The sequence below is a fragment of the Pelecanus crispus genome, chromosome W (genome assembly GCF_030463565.1).
Source record: "Pelecanus crispus isolate bPelCri1 chromosome W, bPelCri1.pri, whole genome shotgun sequence".
NCBI lineage: Eukaryota > Metazoa > Chordata > Aves > Pelecaniformes > Pelecanidae > Pelecanus > Pelecanus crispus.
Window position 1 is genome coordinate 10,494,055 of NC_134675.1, and position 25,040 is coordinate 10,519,094.

The 25,040-nt window shown below is 43.9% G+C and overlaps 1 protein-coding gene across 1 annotated transcript in view; it reads left to right on the forward strand.

The window, feature by feature from the left end:
- LOC142596419 (complement C1q tumor necrosis factor-related protein 3-like) overlaps positions 1-25,040 on the forward strand; it is a 128,471-nt gene that overhangs the window by 79,957 nt on the left and 23,474 nt on the right. Inside the window, exon 3 of the mRNA XM_075725521.1 lies at positions 20,119-20,204. Within this exon, the coding sequence (XP_075581636.1) occupies positions 20,119-20,204 (86 nt within the window). The remainder of the gene's footprint in view (positions 1-20,118; positions 20,205-25,040) is intronic.

The following is a 25,040-nucleotide window of genomic DNA, read 5'->3' on the forward strand; positions in this document are numbered from 1 at the left end:
GCTGTTACATGAGAGAGCTGTGGGTGGTTCTCCTTGGGTCAGACTAAGCCCCAGATGAAGCTCTTCTCCAGACGTCTTCTCTGAAGCACGACACCATCTCATGCTGGGCAACGGCAGGGCTCGTTGGCTGAGGTCCTCGTGAGCCTCGCTGCTGTGCTTGCAGTGATGAGTCACCCAGACATCTCCTTCCGATCCCCAGCTGCACTGCTGGAGCCCCCAAAAGCCACGGGATGTCTGCTTCACCCCTGCTGCCCCCCACCAGCGCTCTCAGTTGGGATGAACGCCAGCCCTTTCCATGGGAGCAGACTGCCTCACGGCTGAAGGTGTGACCTGCTCGTCCCTTTTTCTGTTGTGTGGTGTCCGCTTTACCCCTTCACCCCACCACACATGGTGCTTCAGATGTTTTCATAGACCACAGCATCTTCTGCTTGTTTCTCCCACCAGAAATCAAAGTCATGCCCCAGCCTGGCAGCCCTTGTGGCTTACCCAACACCAAGACTTACATCGTATTAATCATGAGATTAACCCATGGGTTAATAACCTGTAAGGTAAGATACCTACATGCACTGAGTATAAACTGGGGCTATGGTGTGAAAAGTGATGTCTTCTGCTAGCAGTTAACTTGTATGGAGGACATCATGTGCCCCATACTTGCATGGATTTGCTTCTATTATTTTCAACACATATGCAGATATCCAGTCTTGGCTCCATCTCGCCTAACTAGACAGGCCTTATGATTCACTGTCATTATATTTAGTAGATCTCTGTGAACAAACTTTAAAATATCAAGATTCCAGGGCACAAAAGCTCTTTTATAGCCTTCATTCACAATTAAGCTTGTGCTGCATTCTTGCCATTTTGAAATGACCCTTGTCTTGAACACTATATCTTGTGATGTGCTAATTGACAACAGGAAGTTTTCTAAACTAACATAACTCATTATTGATAATACAATAGTAGTATGTTTTATCTACAGATCTCTGATCTAGGGAGGCATTATTTCTTAGAGTCTTTACCATAGCAAGGAAGAAACACTGCAGAGTATTATTCAACATTATTGTTTATGAACAGCACATTATTTTACAATATTTTCATAACATGAGTCTGTTCCAAGTACCAACTGGAATATCCAGAAGAGCGCTCTTAACTGATGGCTCCAAATTCCTGCTTGGCACCGCGTTTCAAAGTGGCAGCTATAACCTCCCCAGTCCTTGCATGTGTTTCTCATCTCATCCAAAACACACGTATTTATACATAGCCTGGCATGACTCCAAGGAATCTGTTATAATTTATCAAGCGAATATTGTGCATTCAGAAATTGTCTGCATACTTACCTACACAATGGGCTCCTCTGCTACATGAACTCCCTTGAGACAGCTCTTTCCCCAGTCCCACCCCCAGCCTCTCATCCTGTTTCCTTGTTTATCCTCCTGCACACCAGCATTTCTGGCCACACACCTCCACGTTCTGACATGACTTTTTGGGAACAGCGGGTTGCACTGTCTGCTGAGCCGTTAGTCCCTCGTTGTGTACACGTGCGGTACTGGAGGAGCGTATCTTCATTTCACAAAGAAAAGCCTATTTATTTTTCTAGACTCTACGGCACATGGGTAAGTGATGCTGAGGTCAGTCAAATCCCTGTTGAATTTGCAAAGTGGCTGCTTTAATTTAAGCAAGGAAAACCTTGTCTTCAGTCACGGTTCTTTTCGTAACAGACCTATAATCCTTGTATAAATTATACTTCATTTCATACACCATACTAATTACTTAACTGATATTCCAGGAGTAGGTTTACGCTAATCTGGCCTATGTAAAGCTCTGACTAAACCAGTCCCATGGCCTTTTTCCCAAAAGCTCACTCTTCCCATGCAAACCCACTCCTAGCATTCCTCTCCTTCCCCAGAAGCCTTTAAAAAAAAAAACAGCTCAGCCATGCAAAATAATTGTTCTGGTTTTATTTATGACACAGGAGTGAATGCCAGCATGGCAGGACCCAGGCTGAGCACTGTGGTCACCCTCAACTACAGCCATAGTTCCAGCAATATAGGGCACCCCTATGGTTTTCCCAGACTGGGGGTGGAGGAGGCAAGGAAGTCCCCCTCTTCTTCAACACAGAGACAGCAGCAGGATCCCCTCCATCCATTGCAGAGATGGAAAAACATATAGGAGAAATACTTCCTTCAGGATTTCTCCCTCTTTCAAATTACCTTGCATGTCCTAGCTGGTGAGAGGTAACACCTGAGTAACCACTGCAGAGCAGACAGGGCATATGCAGTGACTTCCATTGAAGCAGCTGTGTCAGCTGAGGCTGGGCAGAGGAGGGTGTGTAATTAGAACACAAGAGACACAGAGGAGAGGGGAAGGATTTGTAGGAGAGGCTTTCAGTGAAGAAATGAACTACTGTGTTTTTTTTAAAAGAAAAACTCTTTGTAAGGTCATCATCAGCAGGTGCACTGGGACTCCTGTTTGGGAGGGAACAGCAATTAGGCTTGCAATTAGTAACAATAAATGACAGCTGTGCAAGCTTGCTGCCCCACTCCGCTCCTGTATTCAGGTGGGTGCATCTGTGGCAATGTCAATCTGCGTTAGATGTTGTCGTGGTTTAGCCCCAGCCAGCAACTAAGCATCACGCAGCCGCTCGCTCACTCCCCCTACCCCGATGGGATGGGGGAGAGAATCGGAGGAGTAAGAGTGAGAAACACTCCTGGGTTGAGATAAGAACAGTTTAATAATTGAAATAAAGTAAAATAGTAATGCTAATAGTAACAGTATAATAATGATAATAATAATAATGATACACGAAGCAAGTGATGCACAATGCAATTGCTCACCACCCGCCGACCGATACCCAGACAGTTCCCGAGCAGCGATCGCTGCTCCCCGGCCAACCCCCCCCAGTTTATATACTGAGCATGACGTCATATGGTATGGAATAGCCCTTTGGTCAGTTTGGATCAACTATTCTGGCTGTGCCCCCTCCCAGTTTCTTGTGCGCCTGGCAGAGCATGGGAAGCTGAAAAAGTCCTTGACTAGCATAAGCAGTACTCAGCAACAACTAAAAACATCAGCATGTTATCAACATTCTTCTCCTACTAAATCCAAAACACAGCACTATGCCTGCTGCTAGGAAGAAAATTAACTCTATCCCAGCCGAAACCAGGACAGTTGTCTATCCTAGTTATCTCTCTGTATTTTCTAAACTTTCTCTTTCCCTCTCAGAAGCAATGACCTCACAGCTCTGCCCGTCGCAGCGCAGGTTACAGAGCAGATCAGACTGAGAAGGCATTACCTTGGGGCCAGCATGTGGATGCACTTTCCTTTGTTCGACTGCTTGTCAAGTAAAAGGTCAGCACTGGAGCAAATGTCAGAGCGGTTCTCAGCAGGGCACGCTGGGCCTCCTTCTTACCGCCCATTTCCTTTATTCATGTTAGACATATATCAGAGCCTGGTGCAGGCCAAGGTGAATCAAATCATATTTTTTTGCTATTAGCAAAACTGTAAATGGAAATCTTCACCACCTGGCTGATCCGAAGCTTACGCCCAGCATATCTGACCAACACGGTTGCTCAGACGCATCCTCCACTTGTGGGCCAGAGGCAGTTTCTGAATGACCTTCACAAGCCACTCTGAGATGTGGCTTAGTGTCGAATTCCCAAATTCTCCCTGGCCTGTGGGGCTAGCGGCAGCTTCTTCAGCCCCTCCAGCATCCTACCTGCTGTGCAAAGAGTTAGGGCTCCTGATGTAACCCCAGACCAGGAAAGCAACATAAACGCTTTGCTGAGTTAAAGTAGATGAAAACACAGGTTTAAGGACTTTCATAAACTGGGACTAGAATTGGAAGTTTGGTTTTGAAAAAAAAAAAAAAACAACTGAGAGAAACTAACTTTGCCATAAGTGAGCCTGATGTTAAAACACTTCTTGGTGCTAACTGTATTGATCAGTAATTAAAATGAACTCTTCCCTGCCAACCCAAGTGGGTAAAGTGGTTGGAGATATCCTGGTGTGTGATGTTATTTCCCAGGGAAGGGATGGAAGTGTCAGAGCAGAAGCAGAGAAAGTTTTCCTTTTCGAGGAGGAACCTTCTTTGGCTGCAGGAGCTGAAGGTGGTGAAAGCCAAGCACCCAATGCAGGGAGCTCTGCCACAACCATCACCCACTTCACCATGCTGCAGGTATCACTTCACCAAGGTCCTGTGCACTCGTGGGGCTCTCTTATCTCAAAAGCCATTTATATGGCTCTGGACACAGGAGAGAGCCCTGCTGTCCATGCATGTGAGAGACACTAAGTACTTTAGTCTGCTTGAGCTTTGTATGTTTTTTATCACAAAGCTATAAATGAGTTAATCAAATTTTGACACAAACTTGGTGTTCAGGTCTGTGATCTTGCATTAAACCATGAGCTTTTGGCTTGTGACAGTATGGGGAGTAATTGCTGGAGGTGACTTAGACATTAGACTTAGATTTACGATTTTAGGAAAGGCACAGCATTGAAGAAGCTTTCCAGGTGGAATGCAGCTGGAATCTGTTCCACAGAAAGTTCCCTAAGCCTGCAACCTTAGATGTCGGCAACACCAGGGGAGCCTGGTGTACTGGCTCTAAGAGGAGTTGCCCAGGGGGTGGAGTGGTGTGGAGACACCACGGCCAAGCTCTGCGATAAGGGAACTCGGAGGAGTGCCACGGCACCAATAAGCTGCATAATTGCTACCCTGAGCCAACAAACTGTCATGATTTTGACAAAATGCTGTCCTTTTGGTAAACTTTGCTCATTATAATATCATTATAATACCAAAACACACCTCCATCCCAAACCCTACCCGCCTCTAAGGTGAGACCACTCCTCACTGAGCTTGCGCTTTGAATTTTTCCAAGCCTATACCTTTAAAACGAAGCGAGAAAGTTTTACACCAATCATAACAAAGTATGTATGACTAGAGTCCCTCAAGCTCCACCTGAAAGGTAAAAAATAGTATAAATTAGCCTAAGAGAGAGGGGATGTTAGGGAAGATACCATCGTGTGCTACTCTGACTTCTGGGATCAGTTGACGGGCTGAGCCTCTCTTCCCCCCCCATCGGGACGCCTTTGGGTAAGAATCTAACACTTGGTTATACCAAGTGCCTCCCTGGGAAATTTAGAAACCTCTATAGAGTTGTTTTTATGTCTTTTGATGCATCTGTGTTATCCAAAGCTTTGGTATTTGCATGTGCCTTGCAGTCAGTGAATTTATCACCGGTAATCCAAAGAACCTGTGTGTCTGTTGCTTTAATAAATTGCTTTGATTTATTGGTCTAGCCGTGACAGTGGTCATTGAACGTGACCAGACTCTTTAAGTGTGGCCGTGGTAGTTCATGCAGCATGACTAGACGAAAGGTGCCTACGTTATTTGTGCATCCGTAATCGTGATAGTTCAGTGCACTGAACGCAACTGGACTTATAACGATAAATTGAGTACCTTCCAAAGCCCTCTTGACGCAACACAGTAGAAAGACAAGTAAGTTTTGCAGTGATTTTTCCAGCCCTATTTACACCAGGGCTCAGACCAATGTGTAAACCAGCGATGATCTGTAAATGTTCGAAGGCTGTCCAGCTTCCACAGGAATGGCTGTGACCTGTAGCACAGAGCAATGGAGACAGTGATATAAAACCTACATCCTTCCTGGATGTAGATTCTGTTCTTCACTTGAATATATGAAGAAGAGACAAAATTCAAATCAATGAGAGCCACAGCATGAACCATGAGCAAGACACTTTACCTACAGCTTTCAACGTGGATTTCTGAAGTAAGGTATTAAAGCCATGGGTGGATGGATGAATGGCAAGAACTGCTCTTACTACATTTATGGGGTACTGAGTAAGGAGATCCTATGGATGAGGTATGAATTAGAGGCTTCACATAAAGTCTCTGAATCTGAATGCCAGTTTTCTGCCCTTCAGGGTTGGAATGAAGGTTATTTAGTAGGTAAATGCATTGCTCCCTTGATCCCATACCTTTCAACACATGCAGTCTGATGTTTGGAAAGCACTCCCAGAGTATCAGGTGGTTCATACAGAAGCGATATTCTGTTTCCATGCTATCAAAATTGGATTTGTCCCTAACTTCAATACATTTGATCCCTCCCCCAGTATTATTATGAATCCCACTGCCATGAATAGGCTTACAGTGTTGTAGCTTTTGCTCTGGTCAGCTTTTTTCAAGTTAGCAAGGAAGGATGCTCAGGAAGATACTAGAAGAAAACGGGGGATAACTCACCCATACCCACCCCTGCAATGCAACACGAGCCAGCACAGGGAGAGCAGCTGCCCCGCAGCTGCCTGCAGTGCTCGCCAGCAGCATGTGTCTGATGCCAGGTTCAGTTCCAGTTTTTCCTCAATTAAAAGGGACGTGTGGTCTCACTGGGCAGGATCTGTCTCCTCCATCAGCAAGCTGCATGCATGCTACATGCTTTGGGCGTGGAGACAAGCTGGGCTGCTTCCTGGCATGGCCCCTCTCTCTCTATCGATGGAGCTTACACCAAATATGAATATTTTAGATACCTGAGTCTGGCCTCAGCTGAAATGTTTCTTTCCCCTTTTTCATCCTTCCTTCCCTCCTTCCAATGGCCCCAGTGTGTCACTCCACCGCAGGGGCTCCACACTGGGCAGTGCTGGAGAGTAACGATCCTGTGGCAGCTCCTGCTGCTCTGCTCACTGCAACTGTAGCACATTAAGGTCCTACTTCCTTTGATAGTAAAGTAAGGCCAGACCACTAGAAATTCTGGTCCTTTTGGGGTTTCCCCTCCCCAAAAGTAAATGTTTCCCCTTTGTGGTGCCTATCATAGCAGGACACTGCAGGTGTGCCTCTCTATCACTCCCCCTACTCAAGTGGACAGGGGAGAGAAAATATGACAAAAGGCTCATGGGTTGAGATAAGGACAGGGAGAGATCACTCAGCAATTACCAACATGGGCAAAACAGACTCGACTTGGGGAAAATCAGTTTAGTTTATTACTCAATTCAGAGTGGGATAATGAGAAAAAAACCCCAAATCTTAGAACACCTTCACCCCACCCCTCCCTTCTTCCTGGGCTCAACTTCACTCCCCATTTCTCTACCTCCTCCCCCCGAGTGGCACAGGGGGATGGGGAATGGGGGTTGCGGTCAGTTCATCACATTCTGTTTCTGCCGCTCCTTCCTCCTCAAGGGGATGACTCCTCACACTCTTCCCCTGCTCCAGCATGGGGTCCCTCCCATGGGAGACAGTCCTTCATGAACTTCTCCAACGTGGGTCCTTCCAATGGGCTGCAGTTCTTCATGAACTGCTCCAGCGTGGGTCCCTTTCACGGGGTGCAGTCCTTCAGGAACAGACTGCTCCAGCGTGGGTCCTCCATGGGGTCACAAGTCCTGCCAGCAAACCTGCTCCAGCATGGGCTCCTCTCTCCATGGGGTCACAAGTCCTGCCAGGAACCTGCTCCAGCGCAGGCCTCCTTCAGGCACATCCACCTGCTCCACCATTAACCTCCATGGGCTGCAGGGGGACAGCCTGCCTCACCAAGGTCTTCACCATGGGCTGCAGGGGAATCTCTGCTCCGGTGCCTGGAGCACCTCCTCCCTCTCCTTCTTCACTCACTTTGGTGTCTGCAGAGTTGTTTCTCTCGCATATTCTCACTCCTCTCTCTTCCGACTGCTGTTGCGCAGCAGTTTTTTCCCCTTCTTAAATATGTTATCACAGAGGCGCTACCGCTGTCGCTGATTGACTCAGCCTTGGCTAGTGGTGGGTCCGTCTTGTAGCCGGCTAGAACTGTCTCTGTTGGGCATGGGGGAAGCTTCTGGCATCTTCTCACAGAAGCCACCCCTGTAGCCCCCCTGCTACCAAAACTTTGCCATGTAAACCCAGTACACTAGGACACAGGTAATCTGTGCAACATGCTATGTTTCAGGAGGCAGGGGGAAAACGGGATAGGGACCAACAGCAGAAAATCCCATCAGCTGGAGCACATGGTAAAGATATCACGCTGAGACTTTCAGAAGTTACTTGAAAGTATTCAATTTCCTTTTCAGAGGCGCCCTGAGAAACACAGTTTTTCTCTGGAAAAAAAAAAAAAAAGGCGCATCTGTGGCTAGTCTCCTGGATCAATTTTATCAGCAGATAGGTGAAATTGAGTTTCCAAGAGGAGCTGAAAGCTGCTGCCCTGGGGAGAGGGGGTAAAATGAATATTTGCCCCAGCCCCACTCCCCTGGCCCCCCTCAGCTGGTGCGGAAGGAGGGGGGATGACCTTGACTAGCCCCATCTTGGTTCCCTGCTGCCCCAGTGGGGCTGTGGTCCACTGGCTTCCCTGCAGGGCAGGCAGGCTCTGTTGGTTTTGCTGCTGCAACATCAGATATATTGCCAATGGCAGCTGTGTGGTACAGAGTTTCTCTCCTGCATGCCTCTGCGATGCTGCTGCTGTCTTTCAGGCTGCAACTTGGCAACTGCCTGCTTCACCTATGCCTACAGCTGGACACGGGGTGCAGCAAAATAAATGTGCTGATTGCAATGATAGCATTGCTTTTCCTACATATCATCCTTATAACTCAGCCTAAAGGTGGGGGCATAGGCTGGGCTTGTTGCCTTGTGCATCGGGAGCATCTCTGCTCAGAGATTTGCTAACAATGCTGTGGCTGAGCCTTTCATAATACTGCTCAGGATTCTTTCCCACCAGAAACTGAATTTGACATTACTGATGAAGTTAATAGAAATTAGAGACATGAAGTGAGACTTGTTGAGCAAAAGTGTCCCACTGCAGAAGATCTCTTGGCCATAATTCAGCGTCCCATCTGTTTTTCTTATGAAATAATGAGCAACATTAAAATCAGATCAGTAAATTTAATGTCTGCTTTAGCAGCTTGCATGTCCTGAGGTTTCTGTGGCTTTTCTAAAGATGTGTTAGAGAAGTAAGGTCTCTCTATTTCTCTCCAAAGCCTGTGTTGGCTAAATGAAGCTGAGCTCTATAGAAAAAATTACACCTCCTATGAACCCATCCAGACTTCTGCACTTGTTAACTTTAAATTCCCAAAAGTGCCAAGATGAATGACTTCTCTAAAAAAAACAATTAAAGCTATTTTCTCTCCTAAACAGAAACAGTAATGAGCCAATGTCGTGGTTTAGCCCCAGCCAGCAACTAAGCACCACGCAGCCGCTCGCTCACTCCCCCTACCCCGATGGGATGGGGGAGAGAATCAGAGGAGTAAGAGTGAGAAACACTCCTGGGTTGAGATAAGAACAGTTTAATAATTGAAATAAAGTAAAATAGTAATGATGATAATAACAATATAATAATAATAGTAATAATAATATACAAAGCAAGTGATGCACAATGCAATTGCTCACCACCTGCCGACCGATACCCAGACAGTTCCTGAGCAGCGATCGCTGCTCCCTGGTCAACCCCCCCCCAGTTTCTATACTGAGCATGATGTCATATGGTATGGAATAGCCCTTTGGTCAGTTTGGATCAACTATTCTGGCTGTGCCCCCTCCCAGTTTCTTGTGCACCTGCCAGAGCATGGGAAGCTGAAAAGTCCTTGTCTAGCATAAGCAGTATTTAGCAACAACTAAAACATCAGTGTGTTATCAACATTCTTCTCATCCTAAATCCAAAACACAGCACTGTGCCTGCTACTAGGAAGAAAATTAACTCTATCCCAGCCGAAACCAGGACAGTCAACAAGAAAGCAAATTAATTTATACACCTTAGGGGTATATACCCCTTTGGCAGGGTCAGTGTCATCTGAAACAGGCAATGGGGCAGCTCTGACAGCCTTTCACTGACTTGCCTCTGGTTATGGTGGGTGTATACAGTTTACACTGTGTTGGAGGGGATGAATTGCATTATACAAGGTCCTCAGTCACTTGTGTGACTTTTAGCTTTATGTTACAGAAAAATAAGCTTTTTGGCTATTCTATTTGTCGACAAAACTCCTGCAGGATACATACATGGGAAGAGCAAAGCAAAGGATCCTGCTGTCCTCAGTGGCAGGGTACAGAGCAATTAGTAGAGTAACTGACATTGTGCAGATCACGTCACTGTAGAACTGAGAAACGACTAACCCTTGTTAAAAGCAGTGAGCCAGACAGGGAAAGAGGGGAGCAAGGCAGTGTAAGAAATTGTCCAGTTCAAGAGAGTTCACAGCTTTCCTCACAGTGTGCCTATGAAAGCTCAGGGAGAGCCAGAACTGCTCTGCGAAGGAATTATCCATGATCCTACAACCCTATGGCCATCTCAGATGGAAACACCACTGTCTGTGTCTGGGCCATCACCAAAAAGGCCATTCAAACCCTGTTTTGGATTATCCCAGAGCATCAGCCTTACCAAGAAAGTGGCAGGACACTACTCCAGTGCTGCTAGCAGAAAGAATTTGGGGAAATCCTGTAACGCTTGTAGGCCTAAAGGGCAAAACCCTTATGTAGCATTGCTTTTCCACTTATTTTTTTACAGTCTGCTGAACTGCAGTCTGTATTTGATTTATGCCATGACAGAACGTTTTATTCATCTTGTCAATGTGCTCATGGAAATCTACTCACATGATGCATCTTCCCTCCAGGGCAGTGCACCACGGGCCAGACACATTGCCTCACTGTGCCTGACCTGGTCACGCTAGCAGAAGGGACTTCTCCAGGGTTGAAGGACACCCTTCACATCACCTGGCTAACACTGAAATGATCATAGCTCTCAGAAGCACCCTCCGCTCTGTACAGCACCTATTCCTACCAACACTGTCTCCTGAAGAGACTATACTGATAGATTTGGCAGGTTACAACATCAATCCCTTGATATATAGCCGTAAATAGGTTGCTCAGGTCTTAATTAATTTGACACACCCCCCCCAGTAATTTGGATCTCCAATTACAAATGCCTAGACAATATGCAGTGGTGTCTGCATTCGCAGGGAACCTGAGATGAGTCAGATGACATATAAACTGCCTCTCTTATGTCAAGAGCATTTAAAGAAGACAGTCTGTGGCTACTCAAGTCTCAAAAATGGAGGCAGAGTGCAGCAAGGAGCCCAGGAGCTGGCAGACTGCTCTTTTGCCTTTGATACAGTGAAGACTTCAATTAACATGGACACCTGAAACAGCAGGAGGAGAAGTAAGTATGCCTATGGCACTGCTAGAGACCTGAGGTGTCCAGCCAAATATTTAGGTCCAGCTTGCTTTTATTTCCACTTCACTCAGTCCAAATCAGCCCAAGGGCAGTCATAAGGGGATGAACACTTGTTAACAGATATGGCTGCCAAAAACTGGACAACCTCCTGGAAGTCTTGCAAGAGCCATACCCTCAATCAGAGGGAGTCATTACTGACAGTGTTGAGACCAAAGGCCTGGATGTGGTTGGTAACAGGTCTAGAGATGGTCTGTAAACATGTGGAACATTGTAGGAACATCCATCCTTTCCTAAGAATAAATAAGGAATTCCTCAAGTGTATAAAGCCATAATCTTTTACAAATGCCATAAAAAACCCCACCATGATGATATAATTTCCTTTTCAAACTGTTGCCCTGAAGTAGTAGATTGTTATACTAATGAAATATAGTCCTTGAGTAGTAGTGAAGTAACGCATATTTTGCTATACTGATAAAATGTAAGGAGGAAGGGAGGATGGCTAAGCGGCTGGTTGCTGACCTTCAAAGATAAGGGGAAGGTAAAACAAACGGGCATGTACAAAATAGGAGAAACTGGTTAAAAGGTAATTCGGGCAGGCAAAGATTGCGACCACCGACCCAAATAAGGACTGAAGCAAGTACCCCCCCCACTCCTCCTGCGCAAGCGCAGTGAATTAAAAAGACACTATAGCTTTAAAGACTAGGTGAGTAAACTGCTAACCAATGAAGATGAGCATGCGAAGACAGGTTAATAATTATGTATTAGAAAGGTGTGGAAATTGTATATTCAATGTATAAATAAGGGAATAGAATCTGAACTTGGTGTGCTTGATTCGTGGAATTCTTCCACCTTGCACCCTGTGCAGAATAAAGCAATATCTCCTTTCAAAACCATTTTTGGTTTCGGGAGCTTTATTTCTAGGTAACAAAACTATCTTTTTTTTTTTCTCCCTGTGAAAGTGAATATTTAGAAACCAAATTAGGAAAACAAACACAGCTTTTGCCTTGCAGGAAGCTCATTCTTTTCCAAGGGCTGCCAGCTCTGTAAGAGAGGTTATTCTTCTCTCCAGTCAATGTGGCTCTTTTCCAGTTATTATTACAGCATATATTTTTAAAAATACAAACAGGCAGGCAATGAATGAAAGTGAATGTGCCAGATGTCCCTCTCAATTCTATCCAGTCCCATTTTCTGCCTCTTCTGGGGTAAACAGATGCCTATGGACTGGGTATTTATCAGAAACCTTTTACAAGGGGAAGAAATGAAGCAAAAAGCTAGACCTGCAGCACACCACAGCTGCTGGCTTTATATGTGTCGCGGTTTAGCCCCAGCCAGCAACTAAGCACCATGCAGCCGCTCGCTCACTCCCCCTACCCCGATGGGATGGGGGAGAGAATCGGAGGAGTAAGAGTGAGAAACACTCCTGGGTTGAGATAAGAACAGTTTAATAACGGAAATAAAGTAAAATAGTAATGATAATAATAACAATATAATAATGATAATAATAATAACAATATACAAAGCAAGTGATGCACAATGCAATTGCTCACCACCCGCCAACCGATACCCAGACAGTTCCCGAGCAGCGATCGCTCCTCCCCAGCCAACTCCCCCCAGCTTATATACTGAGCATGACGTCATATGGTATGGAATAGCCCTTTGGTCAGTTTGGATCAACTATTCTGGCTGTGCCCCCTCCCAGTTTCTTGTGCGCCTGGCAGAGCATGGGAAGCTGAAAAGTCCTTGACTGGCATAAGCAGTACTTAGCAACAGCTAAACCATCAGTGTGTTATAACATTCTTCTCCTACTAAATCCAAAACACAGCACTATGCCTGCTGCTAGGAAGAAAATTAACTCTATCCCAGCCAAAACCAGGACAATATGCTAGGTTGGCATCTGGCCTGGGTTGTTCTGATAAGCCCAACCTTTTTCCTTCTTTCTAGGGCTGGCTTCTTAGCTCCTTGCAAGCCGGCCCATTCAGGGTATGTAGTGTTGGTAGGCTATACAGGTAGTTTAGCAAAATCAGATGGCAATGGACACCCCTCCTCTTACCACAATGTGATTTATTTTATCTGTTTCATGACCTTTGGATCCCAAGCACGATGACATAGGTTTTCTCATTTTGGCTGGAGCCTGGACACAGTGCATTCACAAGCAAGTGCTTGGACCTTTCTTCTAATGATCTCTGCAGAGCTCACCAGAAGGTTGTAATCCAACACTATAGCACTGCCTTCCTGACGTTTTCCTAACAGCCCTGCTCTTGATCTATGGCATCCCAATACATGCATTAAGCAAAGACTTTAATAATCTGATATGAACAGTCAAGAACTATCCCAGTAACCAGATCTTACCGGGTTAACAGATTACGGATCAGTCACAGTTCATTTTGTTTCAAGTGCCCAAGTAGTGTGGGGAGCACTCCTGGAAGAGCTTGACCATTTATATAAGTCCTGTTTTTCAGTTGATGGCACACTTTCCCAAAGACATAATGTCTTTGATATGTCTTAGGAATCTGAGAAACTCCCTTAAATCTGGGCCCTTAAAAATTATTTATGTGACATCAGGTCACATAAATTCTGCAATTTTGCTTACAGTCCCCAGACAAACGTTTTACAGTTTATTCTTGACCTCTCCTAGATACTGGGGCACACTGAGAGCGTTTTGTCTTCATGCCTTTCATTGTGCAGGGCAGAAGAATAGTCTTGGGTTAACCGTGAGCCTGAAAATGTGTCTCAGCTTCCCACCCAAAACCAGCATCCCTTATCTGAACTACCCACATCTCCTGCACATGCAAAACTTGAGCTGGGGATGCAGTCAGAACAGGATTTCTCACAAGATGTTCTTTATTGCTTGTTGGGTGGTTAAAATAATGAGCAGTTGTTTCTGTGGTATTTTAGCCATTACACTTTTGGTCCTGGCCAGAACAGAGAATTGCAGAGAAGAGCATATTTCAAGTAATAAATTTAAACATTTTGAAACTTGAGAAAAAAGGTGAATTAAGATAAAGCCAAAGATTCAGGTTAGATCTTGTTTAATCCAAACCAGGATATCCATCCCTGACAAAAATGTTGACCACGGCTATTTTTTTGGCACCATGTTTGTTCTCTCCCCACCCTGCTTTCTTGGAAGTCACTGTGCTCTGGCTCTTCAATTAGAGATGGATAATTGATGCATTGCAGACTGGAAAAAGCTTATCACACTGCATTATCTGTTCTACCACCAGAGCCCTATCACCACTGTGAAATCTATTTCTGAGGGTTTGAAAGAGACTTGGATAAACCACCTGGTGATTCTGTCTGGGACTGTCGACAGTCTGATCCAGGCAGTTTGTCATGGACCCTTGAAAATGGCGTAGATGGAATGAAGGGATCTGTTTCTCCAGTGCGTATTTTGTAGTGAGGGTTTGTGCAGACAAGCTGGTGGAGGCTGTGCTGTGTTTTGGAGAATCACACAGACTGTGGCTCTGCTGATAGCCAGGAGCTCAGGCCTGAATTTCTGCCCATTGCTGATCCCTTAGTTTATATGGACAAAGGTGTGTGGAGGGGGGAAAGATGCTTTTTAGGCTGTAAAAAGCAGAGGGATGAGGTAGCAATGGCAGTCCAGGGCTGCTGGAGAACATCACCCCAGGGTACTTCCCTGGGCAAACTGTGGGGGCCCAAGGAGTGGTGGAGGGTGGCAGAGAGCCAGGACCTCACCCCCAAATACTGCCACAAGCTCTCATACTATACTGGAAGGAAAATGCCAGTGTCAAGCAAGGCAAGAGGGTTTCCTGACTGACAGAAAAGTCAAAGTTAGGGAGGATCCAGACCCCTCTGGAGACTTGTCTGGTTCAGATGAGGGCAGAAGCCATGTAATGGAGCTGGATCTGCCCCGCTCTCCGTCTCTGACAGCTAGCAATAGCTTCCTCTAACCAGTGAGGAAAACACCTACAAAACACACTTTGCTGCTAGGTACCTCCAGAAACTGGTGTAACTGCAAACTACACAGTAACTGCAAACTACACACAGCTTGGGTGTCATGAAACAAACTGCCCAAAGCACTCACTGCACCATTGCCGTCTGCAGAGCTCAGTGGCAGTGAATTGCAAGAGAAGAAAATGTTTAACCATGGAGAAGATGTTGCACAGGCTGTGACTGTAAGCTCTTTTTGGGTGCACAACACTTGGAAAGCCCCAATGAATCTGCATTCCCCTTGGTAGCCCATCTCTGTGGAGGCTCCCTTGGGGAGGAGGGTGGCGGGTTTTGCCTGAATTCTTGTTACTGACCAAAACTCCTGCAGAAACAAAGAGCAGATCACAGAAGCCTTCAGTGAAAATACCTCACTTGCTCCTGTGGGTTCACAGTGGTCAGCACAGAGGTGAAAAAAGGCTTCAAAGCCATTTTCTCCCTGCAGCCATGCTGAGGTCTGCAGGCTCTGTCTGTGGCTGTTGCAGCAGCAAACCAAAGGGCAGCACAGTGCCAGACATTTTGCATCCGTGCTGGAGAGAGGAGGAGGTTTTGTCCCTATGTTGCTGCAGGAGCGGTGGAAGTGCCAGCCAGATCGAGGGAGTGGGCAGCCTGACAAGATCAGGGCTGGGAGCATGCCCAAGAAGGAATGAGCCCAGAGAGTTATGGTGGGCCAGGAATTTGGCAATGGTCAGTGCATTATGGTGGCATGATGCTGGGTGGCCTTTGTCCCTTCAGCTGTGGCCTGGATCTCTCAGTATAGCTCAGTAGAGATTGCTTGTGAAATAGCAGGTGCAGATTATCTCTGTGTACGGTATGGAGGAGTTACTGCAAACAGGATTATTTCTAAGTGAAGGAACTGTAAATGTTTAATTATGGCTACAACCCTGCCTGGGCCACAGCAGCCTTTTTTTTTTTTTTTTTAAATTTTAATCATTTTGTTTTGTTGCCTCTTGAAACGGTGGCCTGTAGTTTTACATAATAACCTCACTAATAACCCACTTTCCCAATGTCAATATGAATAACATAATAATGAGTCACCTTCCTCACAGAGCAGATTTTTTGCTTGCAGAGAAGGTGGGAAGCAGCTTTCACCTAGCAGTTATTGCATTTTAGCTGATATCTCATTATCTGACATAAACAGATCCATGTGCTTCACTTCATCTTAAACTGTTGATTACCAGATAGAGGCATATCCTGCTGCCAGAGAACCAACAGGGGAAAGGTAATTATGGCTGTGCTTGAGCTCAGCTAGCAAAGGCTGGAAGGATGATGCTGGGTGTAGACACAGCTGAGAGGTAGGGAGGGGGTCAGACTTTATTTTCTCTGTCAGCATTCTTGCAATGCACACTGGCCCCAGAACTAAAAGCAAAATCAAACTTTTTAGATCAGTCCTTTTCTCATCTCCAGATCAGTAGGATATGTTCTCAGCATGAAGCATTTTCATTGTTTTATTCCAGTACAAAGTGAATTCAAAGCACTGCTATTTTCATGTCCTATTATTTTAGATTCAGTTCACACATTTGGATAAGTGTATTTGATCACTTGGAGATCAAGAATGGAGAATCAGTTCCATTGCTTTTTACTTCTGAGTCCAAAATTTCTGCCTGTAGACAATGATTTTGTGAGCCAGCTATTCCTTGCTGAAGGCACAGAGGAGAATGATGGGCAGCAAAGATTTCTGCAGATGGGATACCGTTCAAAGGATTGGAAATAAAAGAGCAAAGTCTAAACTCTATTATTAATTTGGACCAAAAAATGTGTGTAGCATCAAACTACCAGAGCAGTGATGGGTAGGAACCAGGTGAACTCTATTAGAAAGCAAAGAAGGGAACAATTCTTTCTAATAGCTGCCAAGAAACATGCTTGTTTCAGCTTTTGCATGAAATGATAGATGGGGTCTTTGAAGCCCAAATCTCTTTGATTTTATTCCTCCCCCCTTTGGGACATGGGTGCTGTGGATGTTCATTACTCATGTTGGAAACATTTGCCACAGGAAGCTCCTGGAATGGAGTTTGGAAAGCCATGAAAGCCCTAACAGCAGCTGAAAACATCAGTGCTGTCAGAATGCTTGCTGAATCAAATTATTAAGTGCCAAGATAAATGAATGTTTGTCTCTGAGTCATTCCCAATTTTACAGAGTCCAGGGTTTTGAAACTCCTTTCCTACCAAGAAAATCCTCTGTCCTTGAAAAAGAAATCCCATTTTGGTGGCAGCAGCTTCCAAAATCTGGAACTGTGTTTACATAAGTCTTGCTTCAATCTCCACTGAATTCTTTTCCATCTCTCCTTGCCCACTGAAATAACTGGAATATTTGCTTTTTTTTTTTCAAATCAGGATTTCCAGTAGTCATAAAGCATAGGCTGATGAGCCTCTTCTGCAAGGCTTTTTAGTTGATTAATATTTATACACTGAAGCAAGGCTCAAGAGCTAATCTATAACGTGCATTCAATGATCCTGAACATCTGGCTTGAGAATCCAAGATTTCACTGAAATTGAATTAAGATTCCTGCCATTAGAGCTTAAAAATAAGGGAGATAAATACAACAAAAGCATAAAGCAAGGAGACACAGCTCTGTCTGGCAAGCCTGTGGACTGAGATAAGCATGAGCTGCCCCTGTTCCTGGGGCTGTTGCTGAGACAACTGGGATACTGCAGGCAGCAGGTCAACTTTATCCTTGGGGGGAAACACTGAGCCCACAGCAGCTGAGGTCTCTGCTCCTATGCTACGGTTGTCTAATGGAGAAGGAGAAAATGGGAATAAGCTGCCCTTGGCGGCCTTCACTCCCGGCAGCCCTAAGCACTGCCCCTGTGCTGGCTCAGCCCAGACCCTGCATGTCCGTGGGGGCTGGCACTACCTTTCCAGGGGACCAGCACAGCCCCACACTCCTCTCTGTGGGCTGTTAAATAGGAAATAACAGAGGAAAGCAGCAGGGTACAGCCCAGCACTTGTGCTGCCAACAGACATATCCCAACTGAACATTGCTCACCCCCCTCCACCACATCTCCAGCCAGCACCTCCTCCCATGATTTGCCTTGCCCTGCTGTCTCCCACAGAAAGAATCTGAATATAAAACAGAAAGCACTTTCTCATCATCATTCAGCAACCATCAATTGCACATCCCTTCCAGCATCTGCAAGGGTCTGAACAGCCTTTGCATCTCCCTTCTGGGCTCATCTTCCATTTAGACAGGAGAACCACAGCCCTTTTCAAAATTCTTGCTTCTTGAGCCTTATTCTCTTCACTTGGGGTCAAAAAGAGGGTTTCCTATGATTCCACAAGGATTAAGACTAGTCTTTGTTTCTTCAAACTCTCCATACCTCATCCCCATCTCAGTAATATGCCAGGGAGTGAAGACACATGATGGCTGCCCCTTGCAGCTGCAATCAATGAAGTTGGGGCATTTTAGCAGATGTAACTCATTTCCCTTGTTTAGCAGAGCCTGTGGTGTTATGCTTTGCTGCCATAGCATGCTGGTATGCTTAAGGCTTTTTACATTATCAAATAACTCAGCACCTCATTTCACTGGTGGGTCTTGGCCTTCTGGTTAGTCACATCCTGGTTTGTTCCCAGGATCTCTTTTGGAGTGCACAGTTTCCCCCCTCAAAATTAAGACTGGGTGATATTTGTGGATTCAGAGACTGCCTTCTGGATGGATGAGATCTTCACCACCATCCCAACAGGCCTCTGGTGCTCCCAGGTTTCCTCACATCCCATCTTGAGATATGCAACCTTAGCCTCATGCTCTGAAAACAACCACTGTAGCACCCTGTGCCACAATCCTCACATTTCTTCAGGCAACTGGACAGGAAGAAAAAATAAAAAAAGAAAAAAAGGGGGATAATTTAGGGCCATAGAGCACCCCAGAGGTCACAGAGGAGCCCCAGCCAAATGATAAGTAGGGTGTTCAGCCTTGAACAACTTGAGTATGAGTCAGTCCATTGCATTGCGGGGCCAGGGATCATTCTCTGGGACTGATGCCTTCAGTAATGTTGTTGTAGCCATGTACTGGTGAAGTGTTTCTCACAGGCCAGGGAGCTACTTGCTCTTGGGAAGGCTGAGTGCGCGTGTGTATGTGTATGCATTCGCAGAACTGCATTCTGCAGTTGTGGCTTTCTAGAGGATACTAGTGGGTGGTTCAAAAAATATAATAAGGATGTTATTATACATGTATAATTTAATTCTTTTAGTCTGAAATAAGCCCACAGTAAATTTATATTTACTTGGCAGCAAAGATATAAAACTTGGTTTGGCAGTTGCATTTAGCAAAACACTGGGAACTCAAGGGAAAAAATATTGCCTGGCTGAGTAGGTTGAACTAACGCTGAGAAATGGGGCGCTCTGAATCTGAATTCAACCCAGTTTTCCCAGAGCTACTTACTCAGTCTCCTTCCACTGTTGGCCAACTGACAGAAATCCAATATTTTTCTTTTAGTGAATGAAAAGTATAGTCAGAAACAGCCATTGGGTCAGAATCATATGCAAAAGCTCCTCTTGTGCTCTTGTTTCCTAATTGCTCTTGGAAGGATTTTTCAGACTGAGCTGACGCAGTTGTGTGTGTGAATTTCCTGGCAAATAAGGAAGGTGACTGTGTCCAAAAGACATTTTAGAGTGTGAATTCATAGCCTTTCCATGTCTAATCAAGGAACGTAAAACATTAGCCACATGTTCTCCATTTCCATCACATTTTGTCACACTTAAACAAAAACATGCCAAAGAAAAGGTGCTACATTTTTTAATGCCCCCAAATAGGAACCACAGGAGTCTGCTAAATGCCGTGGCCATTTCCAGCATACAAATCAGTTTTCCTTGTGGTGGTGAAGTGGTGAATAATGCCTGGTTTGTTTAAAGGAGCATGACTGATTTTGGATGAAGGATCCTGACACTTTGGCATTTTTAGTTTTATTTATTGCACACAACCGTATAAAATCTGGTACTGGTCTCAGTGCCAGGAAAGCTGAAAGGACCACATAACTCCTGGTGCAGCAAAGAGGTTGTCCTTCTGCAAGGCATTTGCTGGACTCCTGAGGAATTATTTTGAATAACATGGAAGAGAAGGATTTCATCAGTTGGCTGGCTTTTATTTTTATCTACTGGCTTTATTTTTTCTTCCATTTTGCCTGTGTCAAGATGAATACATGGAGGTGAGCAGAAGATGTTATAAACCAGTGGCCAAAATATTGCAAAATCACCACCAGACTGGCCATAACGGTTCCAGAAGCAGGGAAATACTGAAACAGCAGAGTCAACTTATAGAGTGGACTGTTGCTAATAGCACTTCTACAGACCAAAAATGCTGAGACCAGAGGTAAATAATGTAGAACTGCCTACCTCAGATAGAGTCCAGGTACTCTGAATTAATCTTCTAAAGATAACTTTAAAGCTAATGAGATATTTTTTTTCCTAAGATTATTAGCGATATATTTATGAAATGATTTTTATTAAAGCTGTATATTGGTCTGTATCATGCTGGGTTTCTTTATAGGATCTTTTAATGAGCTGGTAGAGCCAGCAGTGGTTGGGGACACTAGTATCAACATAGACAGCAGCCCTTTGTTTTGCTGAAACTATGATCCTCTGCAATCATATATTGTGATATACAGTCTCTTAATTATTTCAAGGTATTACTTATTTAATATATAAAAGTTTTACATCCTGTTTACTCATTTGGATGTGAAGGAAAATTACAGACTTTATAGAGAAATTTGGAAAGATTCAATTAGCAGAGAATAAGTTTACTTGAAAATTATGTATATAAAGTATATTCTTTTGAGCTTGAGACAAACATAATGAAATTCTGAGTGTTCAAAAATTTTATTCTAAGGAATAGCTTGAAAAAACAGGTACTAATGTATCTGAGATCTGAGTAGATTTAATAATAATATATATCAACTTGACAGTTTCAGTGTAAAAAAGACTTGGAATGAAACTCTAAATCATCTGTAGTATCTGCTTTTTAAACTGGGGATCTTTTTATGCCTTTTACATGGCATTTTAGATATTATAGTCATTAGCTCACAGCAAAGGGAAAATGGCATAATTTAATTATACTTAAAATATTGCAATCTAAATTTAAAAGGAAAAATCTGAAGGGCAGAAGATTAAGTGTTTTCTAGCACTAGGCAAAACAAAATTCCACTCAAATGAAGTTTTTGTTGATTGATGTTTTTTAGAAACAAGAACACAAGTGTTTTGTTCCTATTACTGATACAAATGTTTGAGTCCTGTATAGTTCACCTTTTATTGTTTGTGTTTTAAAACTCTTTCAGATCAAACTATGATATTTTGAATTCCAAAAATCATGGACATGCAGACAAGTGTTGAATAATAACCTACCTCATGATAAGCAGAGAGGAGATGTGATTTTAATCCTGTCCTAGGCTTAAAGAACTGAAACACATCCAATTATGGGAATAGGTTTAATACACCACTACATTCCCTGTATTTAAATTTTATAGTGCTTTGCATTTCATATTTCTTGGGCAGGAGTTATATGTTCGTCAGGTGCACTCAGCAAAATAGATATTTAACTATAGGTACGTTAAATTGCACTTGCAGTATATAAACTGCATAAACAATCAGGTATATAGTCCAATGAGCCAGCCAGTGTGTGTTCCTCTTTACTGCAGAGAGAACTGAGCAGCTGCATACTATAGACCATATATTATTGGTATTTAAAGAAGATTCCCCTTTAACTCAACATAATTTCAGATAATGCAGGATTTAATACAAAATTATGACTTTTTTTAGGGGTCTGTCGTGGTTTAACCCCAGCCAGCAACTAAGCACCACGCAGCCGCTCGCTCACTTCCCCTACCCCGATGGGATGGGGGAGAGAATTGGAGGACTAAGAGTGAGAAACACTCCTGGGCTGAGATAAGAACAGTTTAATAATTGAAATAAAGTAAAATAGTAATGATAATAATAACAATATAATGATAATAATAATAATAATATTCAAAGCAAGTGATGCACAATGCAATTGCTCACCACCCGCCGACCGATACCCAGACAGTTCCTGAGGAGCGATCGCTGCTCGCCGGCCAACCCCCCCCAGTTTCTATACTGAGCATGACGTCATATGGTATGGAATAGCCCTTTGGTCAGTTTGGATCAACTATTCTGGCTGTGCCCCCTCCCAGTTTCTTGTGCACCTGCCAGAGCATGGGAAGCTGAAAAGTCCTTGACTAGCATAAGCAGTACTTAGCAACAACTAAAACATCAGTGTGTTATCAACATTCTTCTCCTACTAAATCCAAAACACAGCACTATGCCTGCTACTAGGAAGAAAATTAACTCTATCCCAGCCGAAACCAGGACAGGGTCAAACTCCCCCTCACAGAAAGTGTCACTGTTTTGGGGGTGCATGTGTCTCTCATCAGAGAGTTTACTGCATCATGCTTGGAGTTGCCTGCTGGAGGAAGAGTCTGTGACATTAAAACTGAGCCCAGCAAGTCTTAGTATAGCTGATGGCAGTCATTTACCTGCCAGTCCCCTCTCTAGGAAGCAATCTTTGCTGGGGAAATGATGCAATTTTTGGCTTACTGAAATGAAATGGAGCACTAGCAGATGCATGACAGGGATAATCCATCATAGAGTGGCCAATGCAATAGGCATTTTCCATCTCCAGACTCCAGGGATTTCCAGGCAGAGGAGGAACAAAAGTGGCATGGACATGTTTTAATTTATGTTGAACCTTTCCCTTCCCCTTGAGCTATCTGAAAAATGTTTGGCGACTACAACAGCTGAAAACAACCAATCTGTGAATGGAAAGGTTTCACCCCTAAGTCCCTACTTGGTTATCTTAGCTCTGGCTGGAGAATTTCATCCTCTTTCTAAAGTGTTTTAATGATCCCATTCCCTGTTGTGGAATAGAGACAATAGCATTTGTCTTTGCTGCATCGGGTAAAAGGCCAGTTTCCATGCTGCTGGTAACTTATGAAAAATATAATATGCATTTCCCAAGCACAAGAACTCTTAGTGACTGGGGAGAGCCATGCCAGGCACATTCTTCCTGTTTAGGTTGCTCCTTGAAAACCTTCAGGTACCCCTCAACCTACTGGTGTTTTGCCCTGAATTTTGGAGGTTTGTTTAATTCTTTGCTAGAGAAGGGGCACGGAGGGCCTTGGTGCCCACAGAGATGTGCTATTTCACATTCAGAACAGGAGCCAAGAATGGTGGATGTACATTACTCATCTTCTGCATTGTCTTAGACAATATAACAGAAAAAATTAATCAGGAAGTGAAAAAGGGCTGGGTCTCCAATTATGATTAGTTCACAACTTTAAGTTAAGGGAATTTTATAGACCATCTGCTGCCTAGAACTTCCTCCTACATACTAAATCATAGGAAATTCAGCAAATAGCCTCAGAAATATTTCCAGTTTTCTATCTGTATTAGGATATCAATGTGGCAGATGAATTTCACAAGCTCCTAAATCATATTCATGTTCTGAGAACAATGCCAAAGATTCATTGTGCAATAAAATTTGTGTGCAAATGGCTGCATAGGACACTTTCGGCAAGTAGGCTGTAATTAATCTCTTTGTCCCATTTGAATGTAATTTTACATTAGGCACAGGTTTTTTCCTTTAAATATGCTCTTCATAAAGTTCTCTCTTTTTAGAGATTAAAAAAGTATCCTGAATATTCATTGTTCTTGGCAGCTGTGAACATTTTTTCCTCCTCGTCAAAGGACCAGTAAAGATAATAAGTTAATACTACTTTATGACTTGCATAAGTAGTTATTTTGAAGTCAGTGGAACTGTTCTCATACAACCAGGCTGGCAGGACTTGCCCCATTTCATATTCTGCTGAGCTTTTGGAGAGATAATGCCAAATAGCATTTGGTTATGAACAGCACTAGTATCTATTTTACAATAACATTGCTGGTTAGCTAATAATGGCGTTCAGGATTTCAGTGCATTGGGTAAAAAACCAAAGTCTTACCTGCACAGAGAGAGTCTCACATGCAATCCAGTTTGCTGGATTCATGTCTTCCCTTATCTATAATCCACAGTTCTAAGTCTTTTGATATTTCTAGGCTGATATTACTTATTTGCTCTTGGCAGGTGTGTATATAGTTTGCCTTCTCATTTAACATGAATATGAAGCACTATTGAATAAAGATCTGGAGATTTTAATCTCAATGCAACATTAGCATTTCAGGTGGTGCAAAATGTTTGCACAATTCCAGTTCTTTTGTACTTGGCTCCCCTTCAAGGACTGAAAATGAGCTGAAAGCAGGGCTACTTCTCTCATATTAGGAAGGCTTTAAACAGTGTGTCTGATGATTGTCAGTTATGTTCTTCCTAACAACTGGGAGAGATAAGACAGCAAGAAAGATACAAACAGGTTCTCCAGGAACAGACAGTCCAACAGGCAGAATGAATTTTTCTTATAAAATATAGACCTTATCCAGAATTAAGGTAAAAAGCATAGTATTGACCAAAACCCCATAAATCTGAAGCCCTTCTGCCCATTGGCAAGTCTTAACATTTCCATAACTCTTTGAATATAAAGCATATTTGTTGAGCTGTCAGGTCAGCCATTATTCCCATGGTAGCTCCACCGCCAGTGGTTCCAGCTGGATAGAGCACCTGTCTATCCCATTGGAGGAGTAGCAGTATTTTGGTGGCATGAAAGGTGTTTTCTGTATCCATAAACATAAATTCCCAAGCCTCTTGAAATTAATGAATTCTGGGGGTATACTTGGTATTGTTCAAAACACAGGTAGAAAGCTTTAGTGTTTCAGATCAAGCCAGCTGATGACCTTGAGGGCAGGAATACAGCGCATCTATATGTTCATTTGGCAGCTCCCATCCCACCAGAGGCTCATTTGCTGCTGTTAAGCAATAGGTTTGCATTAGGCAAGTAATTTGAGGATGATAAAGATGAGTGGAAAGAAAGGCAAGGAAGACAAATAGTAAAATAATTAAAGTAGTATTTGGACTGGTGTAACTATCCCCCTCCAGAATTTAA